Below are 22,523 nucleotides of genomic sequence, written 5' to 3' on the forward strand. Positions count from 1 at the left end.
CTCAATTCTTCTGGGGTGAATGATTGTTTCTGATTTGAGTTCTTTTTATGTATACGATTGAGGAAATAATTACGTTTTGTTGTGTACTTAATTTGTGAAAGATAAAGGTAAACTTTGGTAACATACCCAGTCCTCAGGTATAGCTCTGTAGAGTATGACAGACATCCAAACTCCACTAACTCTTTTGAGCCATGTATTTTGACCAGCCCCCTTCCTTGTTAATAAAGAAGTATATGCTGTGTCTAATTGTTTACTTTGTGACTATTAATAGCCGGATTATTTAATGGAGTTTTTTGGCCGATGTGAGTTACACATTTCAGTGTCTCATATCTGTATTTTTTTCAAAATATGTTTACAAATACTTAATTTGGCAGCCATGAAAACAGACTCATTTATTTCCTTCATCATGGCTCATAAATGAGTACATATCTCAAATCCTGTCGTGATAGAGATATTTCTGATGCTACGTTTTCTGATTACGGATGTATCTGTGTGTGTGTGTGTCGCATAAATGGTTTTTGTGTATGAGAGAGACCCTGACTTGGACAGCGGGTGAGTAAGGCGGCATTGTTGTTCACGAGGACTTGCTGTAAGTAGAGTGCTAGTGAGTACTTTAATCGCTGGTAACGCGCCACACCTGTGGCGCCAGGCCGCCCATATCGTTATCAGTGAGCGCGTCTACCACGCTGCACAGGCTCTTAATAACCTCGTTCCTTGTTTCTGTTTTGCTGCCCGCCAGTGCGCCGTGGACTGATGCTCTTTCGGTAAGTAATCTATCTCCCGCATCTATTTACCGTTTCTTTCTTGTCTTCCTTCCTTGCAACTGAATCACTATTTTTATTCTGCAAAGTGAGAAGAAACTCTTGTCTACAGATAAACGTCACTACCGCACGTACATGTACGTATATGGCAGGAATGCTTTAAGTTTCTTTTCGCCGCAGAACTAGTTACTGAAAATGTCGACTGATGTTTCATTTCCATCCATTTCATTTTGTATGTTACCGTTAGTAATAATAGTAGTAGCAGTAGTATTAGTAGTATGACATGCCACAACGAAGACAGTGAAGTACCCAATTTAATTACTTCGAATTATATTTACTGGTATTGTTACATATTACAAGGCTGTTCGGAGAATAAAGTCTGATCGGGCGCGAAGTGGGGACCACAGTGAAGCTTTGCATAGATATGTTGGGCATTGTCTCTAGCATGTCCGTCGATCGCATCACGTCGCTCTTTTCAGTTCTGAGGAGTGAACACTGAGCACGTAAAGATGCCTAGAAAATAGTCACCCGCCACGTATGGGGGCCTGGTGAGAGATTTCGCCTGATGTCGTGCAACCCACATAACTGTCATGCGTTTCCTTCTTCATGACAATTACTCTCGGCCGCTCTTTGCATGGGCAATGAAGAGACGCTTGCAGCGTTTTTGATGAGCAGTCTTTGATCACAGACAGTACAGCCCGTAACTCTGCTCAGTAAACCGCTGGCTATGAAGACAACATTGTGGCGCGGGCCACTAGGTGCAGACCAGGGAAGAGAACTGGCGGAAAGCACAGGTGGCTGCCTTTTACAACGAGGGTATTGGAAAGTTTGTACAACGCTGCGGTAAATGTCTAAGTCGGAACGACGGCTATGTAGAGAAGTAGGTGCAAATAAAATATTTTTTTTGTTTTTACAGAGGTTTCCATTTCGCGACCGACTGGACCTTATTTTCTGAATAGCCCTCTTAAGTTCTATTTATATAAACATCGGACTTATGGGATTGTATCTTAAAATGAGGTTACTGTTGTAAATAAATGAAAGTAAAACAAAGGTAATAGGTGTGATTTAGATGAAGTCAAACGATGCATACGAAGTGACGTGCTGGAAGGAGTAGAAGAGTTTCGTTCTTTAACTTGCTAAATATCAGGAGGAGGCAAAAGTAAAGACAATATGCGAGGGCCGGTCAGAAGATAACGCATGCTTTTTTTACCTCTTTCATTAAGCTGGTAATGTAATTACATAGAATTTAGAGCAAATCCACAATTCTTCTTGTACAGACCATTCCAGTACCGTAACAGCTTCGTCGTACATCGTTGCATCGCATAGGTATAGAAAAAGCTAGACATTGACGAACTTATAAGGGAGTGTTCTGTAATTGAATTCCTTACTGCAGAAAGTGAAAAGCCCAGTCGTATTCCAGACTGGCCGGAGAAGGTGTTTGGAGAACCTCCGGTGGACAACACCACAGTAGGGAAACTGATACGTGGGTCGATGCAACGCGGGGCGTCCCGCCAGCGATTGCAGTGATTTCATACAACGTCCAGTGTGCCGACCAAATCACCCGCGACGGTAGCCAGATAAAAATAGATGAATGGTGTGGCCTGTTACCCATCGACAAAGGCAGAGTGAAGACCTCAAAGATTTTTGCACGCTGTATACCGAAAATGTTGGTCGACCACAATAAAAATGCAAGGAAAACAATTGGATCCAGTCTGTTGCATTGCTTCAGTATGGAAGGGGGGGGGGGGCAGTTTATGGGGAAAATTGTGACGGGGGGAAGGCTTGTATCAGTCACAAAAGAAACTGGATATGTGCTGTTGTTTCGAGGTGGAACAAAATCTGAGGATAATGATGATGCCCTGTATTGAAAAGTTATGAATTAATCGTGAATGTTATTGCTGTTCTCGTATTTATTGTATATGATATTTATTGTATATGATATTTATTTTCTTGTTAAGTTTATATGAAAAAATGAGGCATCTGACGCTCGTAAAATACGGACGCCAACAGCAAGAAAGTTGCTCCTAAAAAAGAGAAATATACTAATACCAAATTTAAAATTAAAGTTGTGGAATATGGTGCTGAAGCAACAAGCGAACAGGTAAACAATCGAATTTGTGACAAAAGCCAAGTAGCAGAAAGTTGGTAAAAGATAACATCCTACAGCATCAAGGACTATATATAATGTGACGGGAGGCTTCGTCCTGCCGTGGCCCTCAGTGGTTCACAACCCCACATGGCCACAGCAGTCCACCCACCCCACACCATCGCCGCCCCCACACCGAACCCAGGGTTACTGTGCGGTTCAGACCCCAGTGGTGGACCTCCCTCCCCCCTTCCCCCCCTCCCTTGTAGGTACGTCTCATACCAGACGGGTGTAACCCTAAGAGTTTGCATGGTAGACTAATTATAGTGTATGCGTACATGGAAACGGTGTTTGCGCAGTAATCGCTGACACAGTGTACGGAGACGGAATAAGGCGAACCAGCCCGCGTTCGCCGAGGTAGATGGAAAACCGCCTTAAAAACCATCCACAGGCTGGCCGCCACACCGGACCTCGACACTAATCCGCCGGGCGGATTCGTGCGGGGGACCGGCACGCCTTCCCGCTCGGAAAGCAGCGCGTTAAACCGCGCGGCTAGCCGGGCGAGCGAAGGAATATTTGGTTTGTGTCAAGTTCGTTGAAATGGATGTAGCTTCCAGTAGCTTGACCGATGTGAATAGCCTTGCACACAAAAGACTAGCATGCAGAGCTGCATCAAATCAGTCGTAAGACTGAAAAGAACAACACGATTTATTAAGTGTGTACCAAGATGTAACTTCTAGATGTGTTTACTAGAAGCACTTTCTGTGTGGGGTTACAGATATCTGTGGCATGCGTAAATTTATACAGTATGCGGATGCTGTATATTCTATAGGCCGGGTGGTGGAACATAGCCTACGTTTATGTCGGATTTAAAGTACAACAAGAGCTGGTAGCCGTGGAAGCCAAATTAAAACCTTATGAAACATTCTACAAAATGGCAGAGTGAATGTTCAGATTACGTTCAAATTCTACGTACATTCGATAACAATATACAATTTTTGTAGCTTTTGGAATTTAACGTTAGATAACAATCGAAATTTAACTTTTAAGGTCTCCAATTCATTGCAAGTAAGTAGTTCTTAACAAAACCATCAAAGAACGTAAAGAAGTTGAAAATTTGCTGTACTAAGTTTTGTAAGCCTGTTCACCTGCCAGCACATCATTACAATCCTCAAGCAGGGTGTTAGACGCTACACCACCTGCGCTATTTGAAGGATTCAGTAGCATAATATACCGAAACGGCGAATTTCTAGAAGATGGAGATAAGATAACCAAAACAATATTTCTCTTTGAATATGTTCTTATTCATAAGGACAGGAAATAGTTTTGCCCTGATTCATACTAAATCGTGGCATTCACTCACAAAAGATGACTATAGGAACAATAAACTTCCAGAGTGACGGAAAGAATTCCACGTGGCTCAGTGTAAACAGAATTCGGACGTCTGGAAATCGCAACCAGCAGAGGGGGGGGGGGGGGGGGGCTTGTGTATTGTGTTACATATTATGTAAATCATAGGGCAGATGTGAATGTGGTATTTGGTGACAGTTTTTTACAACAATACAATTCGCTGTTGCACTTTACATTAAATTATCAACTGTAATGATGATTGTGAAAGATTTATAAAATGAAAGAGGCGTGCAAGCTAACCTCTGTGTGTGTGTGTGTGTGTGTGTGTGTGTGTGTGTGTGTGTGTGTTGACTCTGCGGAGCCACTGAGCTCAGCTTGCGCGGTTTTCGCTTACGCGCAGCTTGGCTCGCCTAGCGGCGGGGCACGCCGGCAGTCGTGTGATCGCAACGCATTGTCTTTGCAGCTCCAAGAATGAGGAGGTGGACAACAACTGCGTGGTGAGAGCGCGCGGCCTGCCGTGGCAGTCGTCGGACCAGGACATCGCCAAGTTCTTCAGGGGGCTCAATGTCGCCAAGTGAGTATTGTGCTTCTGACCTCGGGTTTGCCGGTGCTTAACTGCAGTCTAACCGCGGAGCCTTCGCAGCACAGACTGTTGCAGCTCTTCTTTTTTATCGACATTTGTTGGATTTAGGGCATAGGGAGCCACGGTTTTGTGCTCCGTACGGTGAGCAACAACAGAACACTTCCCAGCCTTCTAACTTAAAGCTGAACAAATTACAGATTTCACAACAAGAGAGTAAACGTCAGATCTATTCTACCCCTAGCCGGCCGAAGTGGCCGTGCGGTTCTAGACACTACAGTCTGGAACCGAGTGACCGCTACGGTCGCAGGTTAGAATCCTGCCTCGGGCATGGATGTGTGTGATGTCCTTAGGTTAGTTAGGTTTAATTAGTTCTAAGTCCTAGGCGACTGATGACCTCAGAAGTTAAGTCGCATAGTGCTCAGAGCCATTTGAACCATATTCTACCCCTTCCATTTCTGCAATTAAGAAATCACAATTCCCCCGCAATAAACGATATGACAGTACTTCTTCGCAGAACCATACAAACAGGTCATCGTTTAATGGGTGGTGGAGGGGGGGGGGGACAAGATCTAAATGTTGATAACGTTGTTGGTGATTATACTGGCGGCTAAATTGGGTTAGTATTATTGCATTGTGCAGTAATTGCTACTTTGACAAGTAACTGCGCCAAATCACTGTTTAAAAATTGTTCATTAAAAAGTGATGGACAATATTTACCATCAGTAGACGAAACTCTTGGTAATACCGGTACACACACAAAAATAAAGTCTTACCATTCTGACCGTTATTTTTCTACTCCGGACGGAAAGAGGAGTTTTTGGGGAAGGTTACAAAGAAAAAGTAGTTCCTTCTGACTTAAGGTGGGGGGAGCACCAACCGTGAAGTTGAGAGAAGTCTCTTTCGACCACGTATATTTTGGCTTTTTGGCATGTTTGATTGCTTTGACAACAATTCTCTTGATATGAACATCTTTCTTTTCCATATTCTTGGTTGTTGTTCGTAAGTTTCCCTTTAACTTCTTGCACAGTATGTGATCTAAAGTATCCGGACACCTATGAAGGGACATTAATTGTGGGGTCTGTCCACCCTTCGCCTTTGTCACCTTGAACGCTGCTGGGGACACTTCCAGAGAGATATATGAATGTTTGTGGAGGAATGGCAGTCCATTCGTGCTCTAGAGCCGAAACCAGAGATCTAGCACTGTTTAACTCGGGGGGCTGTAGGTAACTACGATGTTCCACCTCTTCCATGGGGTTCGAGTTGGGATTCTGGGAGGACCAGCCCATTTCAGGAGTGTTATTGTCGACAAACCATTGCGTCATTGATTTATGACTGGGTGCGCTGTCGCTTTGATACAAATATTCATCGCCTCGAATTGTTCCTCTGCTGCATGCCGTAAAATATGTTCATTTCTTTCCAGATTAAGAAAAATTCTAAAACACAATAAGGGGACCACAACCTAACCACGAAAAGTATTGCCGCACCATAGCAGCACCTCCTCCGTACTACACTTCTGGCGCTGAACATGGTGCCATGTTTACGCTCTCCAGGCATTCACCAAATCCAAACCGTTCCATCGGATTGTCAAAGGGTTTAGCGTTGTTCATCACTACAAGTCACTCGTTTCCCGTAATCTACTGTCCCGTGCCGTCGCTCTTTACTCCACCTCAAGCGTCGCTTAAGGCTGACGACAGAAATGTGTGGCATTTGAGGAGCTGCTCGACCATCATACCCCATTCTTTTCCGCTTCCTACACGCAGTCATTGTGTTAGCTGGTCTGCTCTGGAATTCACGAGGGACCCCTTCGGTTGATTTCGTGCGATTATTTACAACCACCAACCCAATGCTCGATGGTCCCTGTCCGTCTGTGTATGAGGTCTGCCTGTTCAAGGCTTAGCTGCGGTTTTATCGTCGCGTTTTTACTGGAGAACAATCACATCACCAACAGTAGACTTGGGCAGTTTTAGAATGGTTGCAACGTCCCTGATGGATGTGTAACTCAAGTGACATCCAGCGTCTAGTTCATGTTCGAAGTCACCGAGTTTCACGACAGACAGTTCTACTTCTACTGTTTCTCTACTGACGTGCTAAATTCCGCATTACATAGGGGCGTACGGATACTTCTGATCAGTGTGCTTTTCAGTCCGTGATAATCTGTTTTACAATGTATCTTGTTCAGTTAGCATTGTTCTAGAAATTACAAGCCAAATAGAACGGAATGCCGCAGTGTCGATGTAATTTAAAATTATTCCTCATTGTGCTTTTAGTGATCCGTATTTGTAGAACGGACAGTTTCGTATCTGGTATGTGGACGCACACCAATCCAGGTGTGGTGATAGGGACCCTTCTATGGATGTTACATTGATAAACATACGACATGGAGGACCTACCAATAGCACGAATTGTTATCCAAAGCAGTGCTCGCGAAAATGATTTTGAAAGTACCCTGTCAGCAGTCAAAGCATCAGTCAGGGATTTATTTAGCTTCCGATGAATGCCTCAACAGTTACGTGGGAGAGATATCAAATGAATATCAGCTACCAATAATACCTTGGAACAATATTGATAAGTAAGGGGGTGTGATATAGGTACACCAGTGCGAAGTGTGGATTAGGACACACAGTTAAATAGGCACTTTGTGTGTATTGCGTCTGTATTGAAGCAGCAGCGTTTCAGTAAATGGAGCGTGTCGTTCGCAGAGGCGGCGTCGCACTGTGTCTGAGCCCGCAAGGCAGGCGGAACGGAGAGGCTTTGGTGCGCTTCGTGAACCAGGAGCACAGGGACATGGCCCTCAAAAGGCACAAGCACCACATCGGCAACCGCTACATCGAGGTCTACCGCGCCTCCGGCGAGGACTTCATCAACGTCGCGGGAGGTACGTATAACCCTACATGGCTGCGGAATGGGAGCCAAATCCCCTGATGCAGTTCATTCCATTTTAATGGACAGCGGGTTCACAACGAAAGATAGCGGTGAACAAGCTGGAAAAGTGGGCAATTGTGGAGTTCTTGATGCCCATATGATCATCCTGACTGAGGTATTTCCCATGTTGATACATTTTGAGGACTGGTTTGATGCAGATCTCATCATTAGCCAGTCCTATCAATTTCTCTTCATATCTGTTTAACCACCCTCCCTCCCTCCCTCCCTCCCTCCCTCCCTCCCTCCCTCCCTCCCTCCCTCCCTCCCTCCCTCCCTCCGTCCCCTCCGTCCCTCCGTCCCTCCGTCCCTCCGTCCCTCCGTCCCTCCCTCCCTCCGTCCCTCCCTCCCTCCGTCCCTCCCTCCCTCCGTCCCTCCCTCCCTCCGTCCCTCCCTCCCTCCCTCCCTCCCTCCCTCCCTCCCTCCGTCCCTCCCTCCCTCCCTCCGTCCCTCCCTCCCTCCCTCCCTCCCTCCCTCCCTCCCTCCCTCCGTCCGTCCCTCCCTCCCTCCGTCCCTCCCTCCGTCCGTCCCTCCCTCCCTCCGTCCGTCCCTCCCTCCCTCCGTCCCTCCCTCCCTCCCTCCCTCCCCCCTCTCTCTCCTCCGTCTCTTCCCCCCCTCTCTCTCCTCCGTCTCTTCCCCCCCTCTCTCTCCTCCGTCTCTTCCCCCCCTCTCTCTCCTCCGTCTCTTCCCCCCCTCTCTCTCCTCCGTCTCTTCCCCCCCTCTCTCTCCTCCGTCTCTTCCCCCCTCTCTCTCTCTCTCTCTCTCTCTCTCTCTCTCTCTCCTCTCTCTCTCTCCCCCTACTCCCTCCCTTTTCATTAACAATCTGCTATCCCTTGACGCCAGAGGATACGTGCTACAATTTATCCAATTTTTTAGTCAGATTGTGCAATAAATTTCCTTTCTCTCCAGTTCTCCATATTCAGTCTCTCTCCATTTATTATTCGATCTGTCCATCTAATGAGCAGATAATCAGCAGAATTCTTCTACAACTCCACCTTTCTAAAGCGCATGTTCTCTTCTTGTATACACTGATAAATAATCCACTTTTCGCTTCCATACAGGACTACAATCCAGACAAATAATTTTCGAAATTAGATGTTAAAATATCTCTGTTTTTCAGAAAACATTTTCATAGTATTATCAGTCTGCGTTTCATATTCCCTTAAATTCCGCCATCGTAATTTAACTATTCAATTAACAGAACCCTTCCGCCTCTATAAGCGGCCAAGTTTCTTACGTAATCCGCTCCAATATTATCAGAGTTCATTGGTGTACTCTCCAAAGCTGGTAGTTTATTTCATGTTCGTCTTACAACCTCTTTCCAAAGCACTATCCATTCAGTTCAGTACACTTACCGACTGAACTATCCAGCCAGGGCTGACAGCTTTAACCTATTAGTCTCTCTCTTCTTAAATGCAAATTGTAGCTTTTGGTTGTCGCTTTATTATTACGATGTTGGCGGATCTATACTGCTGCTGACTTATTTAGTAGTAAACTTTCGTAGTTTCCTTAAGTTGATTATTTTCTTTAATCATGTTGTAGGTACTGACTTTTAATTTTTGGCAGCATGTGATTCTTACGTCATAATGTTCGCTCTTGTATACCTCGTACGCGGTAGAATTCTATATGCTTTTTCTTGAAATTGTTTCGTATTGTCGATATGCAATCTGTATAAACGGACTACTGTACTGTTGTGTACACAAATAATTTTCAAATTTTCTGTTTCACTTCTTTACTTACGTAATAGGCTTGGAAGAAAACTGTTTGTGACCATTCTTGGCCAGTTGACGCTTAACTATTTTTAACCTTTTTCAGGCAACAACAATGAGGCTCAAGCGTTCCTCTCCAGAGGCGGACAAGTCATAGTCAGGATGAGGGGCCTGCCTTACGACTGCACCGCGAAGCAAGTCGTAAGTCCACCACTAGTCGCATCAAAATTAAAATTTATGACGAGTCTGCTTCGACTGATGGTCTCTTTGCCAAAGCAGGTGGGATATCAACGATCGTCCGAAGTACGTAATATACTTAGATTCATTATGACCCACTCGACGGTGAACAACAGGTGGCGACTTTTGTATAATGATAGCCAAATTAATGCGAGTGTCACTTATTGCGAAAGGAAAACTTAAAGCTTACAATGTCGACTTAGCATACTTGACATGACCAGCAGATTCTCTGGAGAAATATTGTAAGTTCCAATGAGAAGTCTCGGACAGTGTCAGAAACCCTCAGTAAACATTTATGTATAAAGTCTGGCACGAGAATAAGAAAATTGCGAGCCATTCTGCTTATTCAGAACAAACTGCGGTCTGAATAGAAATTCCTCACATGAACATTTGTGAGAGAGTTCCTATTTGTCGGGAATTCATTGAGAGAGAATGTTGGGTAGTCGTACACGGGCTGCGAAATAATTTCATATTCTCAATTAAACTGTTGAAACACAGTGGAATGAGCAGTATGCAAGGATAACAAGGCCAACGTGTACATGCTGCCTCATTTTCTGCTTGTCGGTAGTGCGGTAGTCCAGTATTAAAAGCGAGTGCTGTTCTTCTGTGTTATAATCATTTCATACAAAGTCAACAACTGGACATAGCAGTTTCTATTTTGGAGAATTTTAGACTGCAAGTTATGCATTTGTTAATATTCACTGTGTCAAGCAAATGTTAAGCTGTTTGCCAAATAACACTTCATTTAAGTCCCATATTAATCTGTTGGTTACAACTGTCAAACTGTAGTGATTTCTTAGCAGCTCGTGCGTACCTTAGAGTATGTTATCTTCAAACATCCATTTTACACAAATGCACTCTTTTTGTGCCGATAAACGACCTTGAAGGGTGGTAGAGCAGAAATATTTCCGTAATTTTAGCCGTTGTAGCTGGCTACTTCTTTGTAAGCTCACTGAGGTCCTCCATACGTCTGTGAAGTTACTCTGGATAGTATGCGTATAAGTGACGAAGCTTTTGGAATTTCACTTGCGATAAAGGAACTTCAGTGGGAGCAGATTCGCAAATAAGCTGGAAATTCGATTAATTTGTTGCAACATACGCAGCGTCTCCATGCGCACATGCTGTGAGGTCTTCGTTGCTGCACTTCGATCGATACGAGAGAAAGTAGAATCTCTGAGGTGAGGTGCACTAACGCGCGGTTAAGCATCGGTCGGCCCTACCAAGAGTTCTACTTTTGTCTGTTTTTTTTTTTTTTTTTTTTTTTTTTTTTGAGAGCGCGGTAGTCGGTCGAGTTGAGTGTACAGATGAGGGCGGTCGTGACCACTCTGTCAAAAGCGAAATAGTAGCTGAATTTAACGATCTCTTGTCGGAAGAATATTTATCAGTAATTCGTAAGTAGGAAATGTCGTCCAAGATTCAAGAATTCATGAAAGTTGAAATTTTATCAGCGTTTAGTTGCAATTTTTTTTTTTTACTGTAATCCAACAGTACCTTGCAATAACTTTCCCGTGACACGCCACCGGTCGCCAATTGAGAGGCTCGTCCTCTTTTGTTGATAAAGACCCATATATTTATCGACTGTAGATTGTCTCATCATTGGGGTTAGTTGATAATCGGCTGGGTGGAGCTCATTAAGCTCATTAAGCACAATGGATTGAGATGTCGCTTTAGTTCATTATCTCGTTTGTCGAATGATTTTATTAAATTACAGTAACAAAATCGTGCCACGAGATTAAAATAAAATTTCAACTTTCACGAATTCTTTAGTCTTCGAGAACGTTTCCTAGTTGCGAATTAGTGTTTAACATTCTTCCGATACCTGGCCATAAAATTCAGTGGACTAGACGGTTACCTACCGAGTTTCCTCGAACGACGGACCACATCTTTAGGCTCAACTTTGGCTGCCACACTGGCGGGTGCTGAAAAGCAACCGACCACAAAATTGGTCGTTGAGCCCAGAAATGCTTAGCTGCGCGTTGGCGCACCTCAGAGATCGTATTTGTTCTCGTATCGCTGTAGATGCAGCGACGGTAACCTCGTAATAAGTAATTATTGTCTCGTTGCGCGTGAGGGTAGCTGCTGTTCGCACACCAAAATTGCAGCTGGAGTTCTTCGAGTCTGGCGAGAACTCGTGCAAGGTGATGGACGACGAGGAGGGCGTGCTGTTCGTGAAGAAGCCCGACGGGCGGGCCACGGGCGACGCGTTCGTGCTGTTCGCGCAGGAGGAGGACGCGGCCAAGGCGCTCAGCAAGCACCGCGAGCTCATCGGCTCGCGCTACATCGAGCTCTTCAGGAGCACCACGGCGGAGGTGCAGCAGGTGAGTGAGGCTCTGCTCGCTGCAGCAGTGTTGGCCAATGTGCTGACGGCTGGCTCCGGGCGGTGAAGTGGGGTTGCGCAAACTTCGTGGACTGCAGCGCTCGGGCGGGAAGCGTAGACGGGTGAACGGAGGAAAATCGACGTCAGAAAATTTACAGAGTGAGCGGAATGATTGTTGGAACTTTTGCATAAAGTTACACCTGTTGTTGTTGTGGTCTTCAGTCCTGAGACTGGTTTGATGCAGCTCTCCATTCTACTCTATCCTCTACAAGCTTCTTCATCTCACAGTACCTACTGCAACCTACATCCTTCTGAATCTGCTTAGTGTATTCATCTCTTGGTCTCCATCTACAATTTTTACCCTCCACGCTGCCCTCCAATACTAAATTCGTGATCCCTTGAAGCCTCAGAACATGCCCTACCAACCGATCCCTTCTTCTAGTCAAGTTGTGCCACAAACTCCTCTTCTCCCCAATTCTGTTCAATACCTCGTCATTAGTTATGTGATATACCCATGTAATCTTGAGCATTCTTCTGTAGCACATTTCGAAAGCTTCTATTCTCTTCTTGTCCAAACTATTTATCGTCCATGTTTCACTTCCATACATGGCTACACTCCATACAAATACTTTCAGAAACGATTTCCTGACACTTAAATCTATACTCGATGTTAACAAATTTCTCTTCTTCAGAAACGCTTTCCTTGCCATTGCCAGTCTACATTTTGTATCCTCTACTTCGACCATCATCACTTATTTTGCTCCCCAAATAGCAAAACTCCTTTACTACTTTAAGTGTCTCATTTCCTAATCTAATTCCCTCAGCATCACCCAACTTAATTCGACTACATTCCATTATTCTCGTTTTGCTTTTGTTGATGTTCATCTTATATCCTCCTTTCAAGACACTGTCCATTCCGTTCAACTGCTCTTCCAAGTCCTTTGCTGTCTCTGACAGAATTACAATGCCATCGGCGAACCTCAAAGTTTTTACTTCTTCTCCATGGATTTTAATACCTACTCCGAACTTTTCTTTTGTTTCCTGTACTGCTTGCTCAATATACAGATAGAATAACATCGATGAGAGGCTACGCCCCTGTCTTACTTCCCAACCACTGCTTCCCTTTCATGTCGCTCGACTCTTATAACTGCCATCTGGTTTCTGTACGAATTGTAAATAGCCTTTCGATCCCTGTATTTTACCCCTGCCACCTTCAGAATTTGAAAGAGAGTATTCCACTCAACATAGTCAAAAGCTTTCTCGAAGTCTACAAATGCTATTTTCTAAGATATGTCGTAGGGTCGGTACTGCCTCACGTGTTCCAACATTTCTACGGAATCCAAACTGATCTTCCCCGAGGTCGGCTTCTACCAGTTTTTCAATTAGTCTGTAAAGAATTCGCATTAGTATTTTGCATCAGTGACTTATTAAACTGATTGTTCCGTAATTTTCACATCTGTCAGCACCTGCTCTCTTTGGGATTGGAATTATTATATTCTTCTTGAAGTCTGAGGGTATTTCGCCTGTCTCATACATCTTGCTCACCAGATGGTAGAGTTTTGTCAGGACTGGCTCTCCCAAGGCCGTCAGTAGTTCTAATGGAATGTTGTCTACTCCCGGGGCTTTGTTTCGACTTAGGTCTTTCAGTGCTCTGTCAAACTCCTCACGCAGTATCGTATCTCCCATTTCATCATCATCATGTACATTCTCTTCCATTTCCATAATATTGCCCTCAAGTACATCGCCCTTGTATAGTCCCTCTATATACCCCTTCCACCTTTCTGCTTTCCCTTCTTTTCTTAGAACTGGGTTTCCATCTGAGCTCTTGATATTCATACAAGTCGTTCTCTTATCTCCAAAGGTCTCTTTAATTTTCCTGTAGGCAGTATCTATCTTACCCCTAGTGAGATAAGCCTCTACATCCTTACATTTGTCGTCTAGCCATCCCTGCTTAGCCATTTTGCACGTTTGTATTCCTTTTTGCCTGCTTCATTTACTGCATTTTTATATTTTCGCCTTTCATCAGTTAAATTACCTATGATAAAGAAAAAGGACACTGTCTTTCGAGACACTATTCTTTCAAGTTAGCGCCTTCCCGAATTCGTCCTGAATGAATGTAACTTCTTACTTAATTAATTAACGGAACCTTATCCACTTTTCAATACTTCTCTGTATTTGACAACTGATCGTATTGCGCGTTTTTTCCGGCGGCAACCTTGGTTTTTCGCAGTATATGGCCTTTAGACACCTATGAATTTCCAATAATTTTGAAAGCGGACGTGTGCTTAGCTGATTCCGATGAATTTTCACAATTCTGTTTACACGACATAAACAGTCTTGACATACGGGACTGAGCTGACAAAAGATATACAGTCTTCAACGTTATCCATAGGTGGGCAACAGTATTGCACAATATTAGCAATCGGGGCCCGATGTACTTCAGCCAAGCACGTCGTGGTGAAAGGTGAGTCGGAGCGCGAAGGGGAGACGGAATTGATTTTTAAACGGCACATATCTTTGAAAAAGAAAATCAGCTTCATTTGCCAACGTAGTGTCCTTTCAGCTCGATACACCTTCTGGTACTTCTCCAAACGTTTCTTACCCTTCCTAAAAAATACAGTTTTCCAAAGTTTCTGCTATGGTGCTTTCATTGGATATGAGTTTACGCCCATCATTGGATATGAGTTTACGCCCACAGAGTGCCATGATACGCCTAGCGTTATGTGGCCGCGTATCTGTATACCGCGAACTTAATATTTCTTGTACATAATTATGTAGTTACATGGCTGTGACGCACGATTTCGTACCCATTATTTTGCGAGTCACTTGCACTTTCGCTTCCCCCATGAACCATGGACCTTGCCGTTGGTGGGGAGGCTTGCGTGCCTCAGCGATACAGATGGCCGTACCGTAGGTGCAACCACAACGGAGGGTTATCTGTTGAGAGGGCAGACAAACATGTGGTTCCTGAAGAGGGGCAGCAGCCTTTTCAGTAGTTGCAGGGGCAACAGTCTGGATGATTGACTGATCTGGCCTTGTAACATTAACCAAAACGGCCTTGCTGTGCTGTTACTGCGAACCGCTGAAAGCAAGGGGAAACTACAGCCGTGATTTTTCCCGAGGACATGCAGCTTTACTGTATGATTAAATGATGATGGCGTCCTCTTGGGTAAAATATTCCGGAGGTAAAATAGTCCCCCATTCGGATCTCCGGGCGGGGACTACTCAAGAGGACGTCGTTATCAGGAGAAAGAAAACTGGCATTCTACGGATCGGAGCGTGGAATGTCAGATCCCTTAATCGGGCAGGTAGGTTAGAAAATTTTAAAAGGGAAATTGATAGGTTAAAGTTAGATATAGTGGGAATTAGTGAAGTTCGGTGGCAGGAGGAACAAGACTTTTGGTCAGGTGATTACAGGGTTATAAATACAAAATCAAATAGGGGTAATGCAGGAGTAGGTTTAATAATGAATAAAACAATAGGAGTGCGGGTTAGCTACTACAAACAGCATAGTGAATGCATTATTGTGGCCAAGATAGACGCAAAGCCCATGCCTACTACAGTAGTACAAGTTTATATGCCAACTAGCTCTGCAGATGATGAAGAAATTGATGAAATGTATGACGAGATAAAAGAAATTATTCAAGTAGTGAAGGGAGACGAAAATTTAATAGTCATGGGTGACTGGAATTCGTCAGTAGGAAAAGGGAGAGAAGGAAACATAGTAGGTGAATATGGATTGGGTGGAAGAAATGAAAGAGGAAGCCGCCTTGTAGAATTTTGCACAGAGCATAACTTAATGATAGCTAACACTTGGTTCAAGAATCATAAAAGAAGGTTGTATACCTGGAAGAATCCTGGAGATACTAAAAGGTATCAGATAGATTATATAATGGTAAGACAGAGATTTAGGAACCAGGTTTTAAATTGTAAGACATTTCCAGTGGCAGATGTGGATTCTGACCACAATCTATTGGTTATGAACTGCAGATTGAAACTGAAGAAACTGCAAAAAGGTGGGAATTTAAGGAGATGGGACCTGGATAAACTGAAAGAACGAGAGGTTGTAGAGAGTTTCAGGGAGAGCATAAGGGAACAATTGACAGGAATGGGGGAAAGAAATACAGTAGAAGAAGAATGGGTAGCTCTGAGGGATGAAGTAGTGAAGGCAGCAGACGATCAAGTAGGTAAAAAGACGAGGGCTAATAGAAATCCTTGGGTAACAGAAGAAATATTGAATTTAATTGATGAAAGGAGAAAATATAAAAATACAGTAAATGAAGCAGGCAAAAAGGAATACAAACGTCTCAAAAATGAGATCGACAGGAAGTGCAAAATGGCTAAGCAGGGATGGCTAGAGGACAAATCTAAGGATGTAGAGGCTTGTCTCACTAGGGGTAAGATAGATACTGCCTACAGGAAAATTAAAGAGACCTTTGGAGAGAAGAGAACCACTTGTATGAATATCAAGAGCTCAGATGGCAACCCAGTTCTAAGCAAAGAAGGGAAGGCAGAAAGGTGGAAGGAATATATAGAGGGTTTTTACAAGGGCGATGTACTTGAGGACAATATTATGGAAGAGGATGTAGATGAAGATGAAATGGGAGATAAGATACTGCGTGAAGAGTTTGACAGCGCACTGAAAGACCTGAGTCGAAACAAGGCCCCGGGAGTAGACAACATTCCATTAGAACTACTGATGGCCTTGGAAGAGCCAGTCATGACAAAACTCTACCATCTGGTGAGCAAGATGTATGAGACAAGCGAAATACCCACAGACTTCAAGAAGAAAATAATAATTCCAATCCCAAAGAAAGCAGGTGTTGACAGATGTGAAAATTACCGAACAATCAGTTTAATAAGTCACAGCTGCAAAATACTAACGCGAATTCTTTACAGAACTGGTAGAAGCGGACCTCGGGGAAGATCAATTTGGATTCCGTAGAAATGTTGGAACAGGTGAGGCAATACTAACCTTACGACTTATCTTAGAAGAAAGATTAAGAAAAGGCAAACGTACGTTTCTAGCATTTGTAGACTTAGAGAAAGCTTTCGACAATGTTGACTGGAATACTCTCTTTCAAATTCTAAAGAGGGCAGGGGTAAAATAAAGGGAGCGAAAGGCTATTTACAATTTGTACAGAAACCAGATGGCAGTTATAAGAGTCGAGGGGCATGAAAGGGAAGCAGTGGTTGGGAAGGGAGTGAGACAGGGTTGTAGCCTCTCCCCGATGTTATTCAATCTGTATATTGAGCAAGCAGTAAAGGAAACAAAAGAAAAATTCGGAGTAGGTATTAAAATTCATGGAGAAGAAGTAAAAACTTTGAGGTTCGCCGATGACATTGTAATTCTGTCAGAGACAGCAAAGGACTTGGAAGAGCAGTTGAACGGAATGGACAGTGTCTTGAAAGGAGGATATGAGATGAACATCAACAAAAGCAAAACGAGGATAATGGATTGTAGTCAAATTAAATCGGGTGATGCTGAGGGGATTAGATTAGGAAATGAGACACTTAAAGTAGTAAAGGAGTTTTGCTATTTTGGGAGTAAAATAACTGATGGTGGTCGAAGTAGAGACGATATAAAATGTAGACTGGCAATGGCAAGGAAATCGTTTCTGAAGAAGAGAAATTTGTTAACATCGAGTATAGATTTAAGTGTCAGGAAGTCGTTTCTGAAAGTATTTGTATGGAGTGTAGCCATGTATGGAAGTGAAACATGGACGATAACCAGTTTGGACAAGAAGAGAATAGAAGCTTTCGAAATGTGGTGCTACAGAAGAATGCTGAAGATAAGGTGGGTAGATCACGTAACTAATGAGGAGGTATTGAATAGGATTGGGGAGAAGAGAAGTTTGTGGCACAACTTGACTAGAAGAAGGGATCGGTTGATAGGACATGTTTTGAGGCATGAAGGGATCACAAATTTAGCATTGGAGGGCAGCGTGGAGGGTAAAAATCGTAGAGGGAGACCAAGAGATGAATACACTAAGCAGATTCAGAAGGATGTAGGTTGCAGTAGGTACTGGGAGATGAAGAAGCTTGCACAGGATAGAGTAGCATGGAGAGCTGCATCAAACCAGTCTCAGGACTGAAGACCACAACAACATTGCACTTTCGAGTAATACTTGGAAGCCTATTTGGCCATTGCACGTGAAACACGCAACGACTTTTTTTTCAAATGCTACACGGAAAAAAGAGCCGTGCATGAAGTAGATTGATTTCTGTTTACTAGAAATTAGTGCTTGTGTGAACAGAGCAATACATGAAGCATAGAATTACTTCCACCTTCATCCTTATGTGCCTCATTAGCGAAATTCGTTGCCGAAACTGGTAAATCTTGGTACTATGTAAAATAACAATTGTGTCGAAGGCCTCCATCCAGTCACTCGTCGACCAGTCTGATCACGCGAAAGAAAAGCAGATGAAAGAGCTGTGAACAGATAAATCGCCAGGTCTGGATGGAATCCCAATTCGGTTTTACAGACACGGTACTCTTCGTAATTGATCCCTTACTTAGCATTCATTATTGTGAATTTCTCGCCAGGTGCAAAGTCGCAAGCGACTACTCGAAAGTGCGGGTGACTCTTACACACAATAGGGTAAAAGAACGGATCCGCAAAAAATTACGGACCAGTATCCCTAAAATGGTTTACAGGAGGAGGCTTGAGCACATTCTAAGTTCGAATATAATAAATATCTGCGAGACACAAAACAACGGATTAAGAAGAATCACGCGTGTGAACTCGGCGTGCCTTTCACACCACGGCGATGGGTAACAACAGGTAAATTCCATACTCCTAGATTTCCGGAAAGCTTTTGACACGGTGCCCCACTGCAGACTGTTAATGGCGATAAGAACGTAAGGAATAAATTCCCAGATATGTAAGTAGCTGGAAGGCTTCTTAAGTAATAGAACGCAGCACGTGGTCCTCGACGGCGAGTATTGATCAGAAACATGGGTATGGTCAGGAGTGCTCAGGGAATTGTGGTAGAACCGCTCTTGTACGTATCTGAATGTTATGAGGACGGACAGGGTGAGCAGCAATCTGCTGCTGATTGCTGATGGTGCTGTGGTCTGCGGGAAGGTGTCGTCGATGAGTGAATGGAGGAAGATACGAAATGACGTAGACAGTATTTCTACTTGGTGTGATTAATGGGAGCATGTTCTGATGTAGAAACATGTAAATTTAAGGCAAGTGACTAGGAAAAACAATTCTGTAATGTTCGAAAACATTACAAAGCGATGTGAAATGGAACGAGCGCTTAACGTCGGTAGAAGGGAAGGCGAATGGTCAGCTTCAGTTACTGCCTTACACTTCGTGTAAGGTCCGTAAGGACAAGACAAGAGGAATTAGGGCTCATACGGAGGCATAGACAGTCGTCTTTACCTCCTCCATTTACAGAGAAGAATGACTAGTAGTGGCACAAGGTCCCCTCCGCCATGCACCATTTAATGACATGGAGATTCAGACACAGATCGCTTACTTACGTGGTTGTTTCGTCACTCATTCGATCGGCAGCTTCATTTCATTTTTTTTTTTTTTTTGTATGAGCCACGCATTGTTACGAAGTACTAAAATCCCAAATATTCTGACTATGGAAATGAAGTCCCATCCTTCTTGACACAGCGTAGGGGAACGATGTGGGAGACCTGAAACCGCCGTACTATGCAAGGTCCTAATGGAGGTGGTTTGCCGTTGCCTTCTTCCGACCGTAATGGGGATGAATGACGATGATAGAGAAACACAACAACACCCAGTCATCTCGGGGCAGGTGAAAATCCCAGACCCCGACGGGAATCGAACCCAGGACCCCGTGCTCGGGAAGTGAGAACGCCTCCGCCAGACCACGAGCTGCGGAAAATCTGACTTTAGAAATGTAAATTTAATTTTGCTTAATTTTCTATATTTTTGTGCTATTTTAACATTTTCTTCATTTTCATAGTTTCGTGTTTAACGAACAATTCACTCCTTTAATGTTGGCAAGAGCAAACAGTACGTGTGCCTCTGGGAAAAACTTAACAATGTTGCTCGAAAACGTATTCGTGCACAATGGCAATAAACTTATCATTGTCGTTGTCTCGTCACTTACTGTTGTTATATATTTCCAGTTAATGGTATTGAAAGATATATATTTATATTGTGCACCAATATTGTGCCAAACTTAACTGTCTATATTCATGTGTCGATCTTTTATTCGTAGATACGTTTTTGAAACTATAGGAAAATATCAGAATGCACACTCCAGTTGTTTCAGCAAATGTTGGAAGATTTTCTAACTACAGGCACGTGTTCTCGGTCAACAGATGTTCCCTCACTTTCGAGAAGGTCTGCGTGCTGTCATGCACTACAATAGGTATAAGATGTTTATACAGCAATTTTCGTACATTTTCAAAGAACTAGATTTCTTGGAGTAAAACAGTGATTTCAACTAAGTAATTTTTTTTTATAATTTAAGACCCAACCCCCTTCAAAATTTTTCACTACTCTAGCTATTTTTATAACTCACTTTACATATAATTTATATAATTTTTACGTAATTCATCGATATTTTCAGGCCATTTTAGTAATTATTTTCGCGGTATTTTAGGGCACAAAAATCCTAGTCTTGCGGCCGTCGTATTTCATGTTCGTAAACTGGACGAATTTTCATTAGGATTACTGCCCCCTTCCCTGCTCTCCCCCTCCCTGCATCCCCCCGCCCCTCCCGACCACTGCTGGCGCCGTGCTGCGGTTGGATATCACTAGAGACCGGATTGTATGCATCATAAAAAAACCTTCAGATATGCATAAGTGTCGAAATATGTAATCAAATAATAAAAAACATGGTAGTCACTGTGTGCATTAGATCTCAAAAGTCGAACCTGTGCATATCAATTACGAGGAAGAGCGCCGGCTACGCAAAAAATCGGTACATTTAGAACGCTGGTATCATTTTCTGAATACTTTCTGGTAGAGGTTAGGAAGGAGGCTTTTCTGGGATTAATTTCTAAAAATTTGCGAAATGGGAACGCATTACGTATTCCAGAATTGTTCCTCCTTTGCTATAGTTGTCAGTAGCAAGCTGATGGCGATGCGATTGAGTCGCAGGGAAACAATCGATATGTGCGAGACCAATTTCGAGATTATATCACACGCAGAGCGGCACGCTCAAAAACCCCGTAATATTTCATTTAAAGAGCAACACAAAATCGTGAATTTTTTTGAACCGCACGAACTTTTAATTAATACTATTGGAACAAAGCATCATTTCAATTTAGTTTACATTTTTCTACTATTGTGAGCATATACGACCAAGTACTGTTCCAAATATTCGGGTAGTAAGACTGTGTCTTTGATCATTCAAAACATTTGTATAGTCGGAAAAAGACCGTTCTACATCAACTGAGGTAACTGGGCAGTATTTGAATCTGAGTGCTATGATAGCACTTATGCTAAATGTTCACCCGTCGCATTAACAAAATTATCAATTTGGCAGAAGTGTTCAAAGCCTGGGCTATTGTTTAAAACGTTTTCAAACGTTTCTTTAAGTTTTCTTGGGAATACCTCCGGCAATTAGGAGTTCACTAGAATAATTTTATTCATTAACTGAATAGATTCATTCAACGCCAAACCTTTAGCTTGCCTGTATACGGGTAAAATGAAAGCCAGTCACAGCAATGTCTTTTTTTTTTTATACCGGAATCATTAAAAGCTTCCCTGCACTAGCAAACTACCAAAGCCTCTGCACTAACGAAGTCGTTTGCTACCATTTAGTGGCCTCGAAATGTTCATTGTAAAACACAGCTTTGACGCACGTACCCCAACGAGCTACCACTGGTTCGAGAGGTAAAGGCACATTTGCTAGTTTTTCTTTGTAGGTCTTGATGCGAGCAGGAGCCTTTAGAAACACGTTCTTTGTGGATGAAATTAGTTTATATACATTCACACACGTGGAACGTACTTCTTCAGCAAGGCGATGTACTCCGAAAGCAAAGCACGTCACATTAATGAAATTGGAATAAAATACTCTGAGGGCTTTTCCATCTTTGATCATATAAGGAGCAGCATCTGAAATAAATACTAACACCCTTTCAGCTGCAGAAGATTCTGGAAACCTTTTTCTAATTCCCTCATTCACCAATCTGGCGATCGTAGAATGACTTAACCGGCCGCTATGGCCAAGCAGTTCTAGGCGCTTCAGTCCGGAACCGCGCGACTGCTACGGTCGCAGGTTCGAATCCTGCCTCTGGCCTGGATGTGTGTGATGTCCTTAGGTTAGTTAGGTTTAAGTAGTTCTAAGTTCTAGGGGACTGATGACCTCAGATGTTAAGTCCTGTAGTGCTCAGAGCCATTAGAGCCGTAGAATGACTTAATTTCAAGCTCTTTGCAGGCCACTAAATAGGGAGGAGGCGGCTCTTCTTTTGAAGCACTAAAAATTAAATTTTCAATGTAACGGCCACATTGTCTGGATTTCGTCAACTGAAATCCAGATAATTCTGTCCTTGAGATCATTGTGTATTTCTTCCAGTTACGTAAATTGTCGGTATGTAATTTTTACCCAGTGCTGATTCATCTGA

At 43.3% G+C, this 22,523-nt stretch overlaps 1 protein-coding gene across 3 annotated transcripts in view; it reads left to right on the forward strand.

Moving 5' to 3' along the window:
- Nucleotides 1–22,523, forward strand: part of LOC126195328 (RNA-binding protein fusilli) — a 1,033,937-nt gene that overhangs the window by 971,227 nt on the left and 40,187 nt on the right. For all 3 annotated transcript variants that reach the window (XM_049933898.1, XM_049933895.1, XM_049933897.1), the window contains 4 exons: nt 4,661–4,771; nt 7,480–7,655; nt 9,515–9,609; nt 11,748–11,963. In XM_049933898.1, coding sequence (XP_049789855.1) covers nt 4,661–4,771; nt 7,480–7,655; nt 9,515–9,609; nt 11,748–11,963 — 598 coding nt within the window. The remainder of the gene's footprint in view (nt 1–4,660; nt 4,772–7,479; nt 7,656–9,514; nt 9,610–11,747; nt 11,964–22,523) is intronic.

Source organism: Schistocerca nitens, chromosome 7, assembly GCF_023898315.1.
Source record: "Schistocerca nitens isolate TAMUIC-IGC-003100 chromosome 7, iqSchNite1.1, whole genome shotgun sequence".
In the NCBI taxonomy this organism is placed as follows: domain Eukaryota; kingdom Metazoa; phylum Arthropoda; class Insecta; order Orthoptera; family Acrididae; genus Schistocerca; species Schistocerca nitens.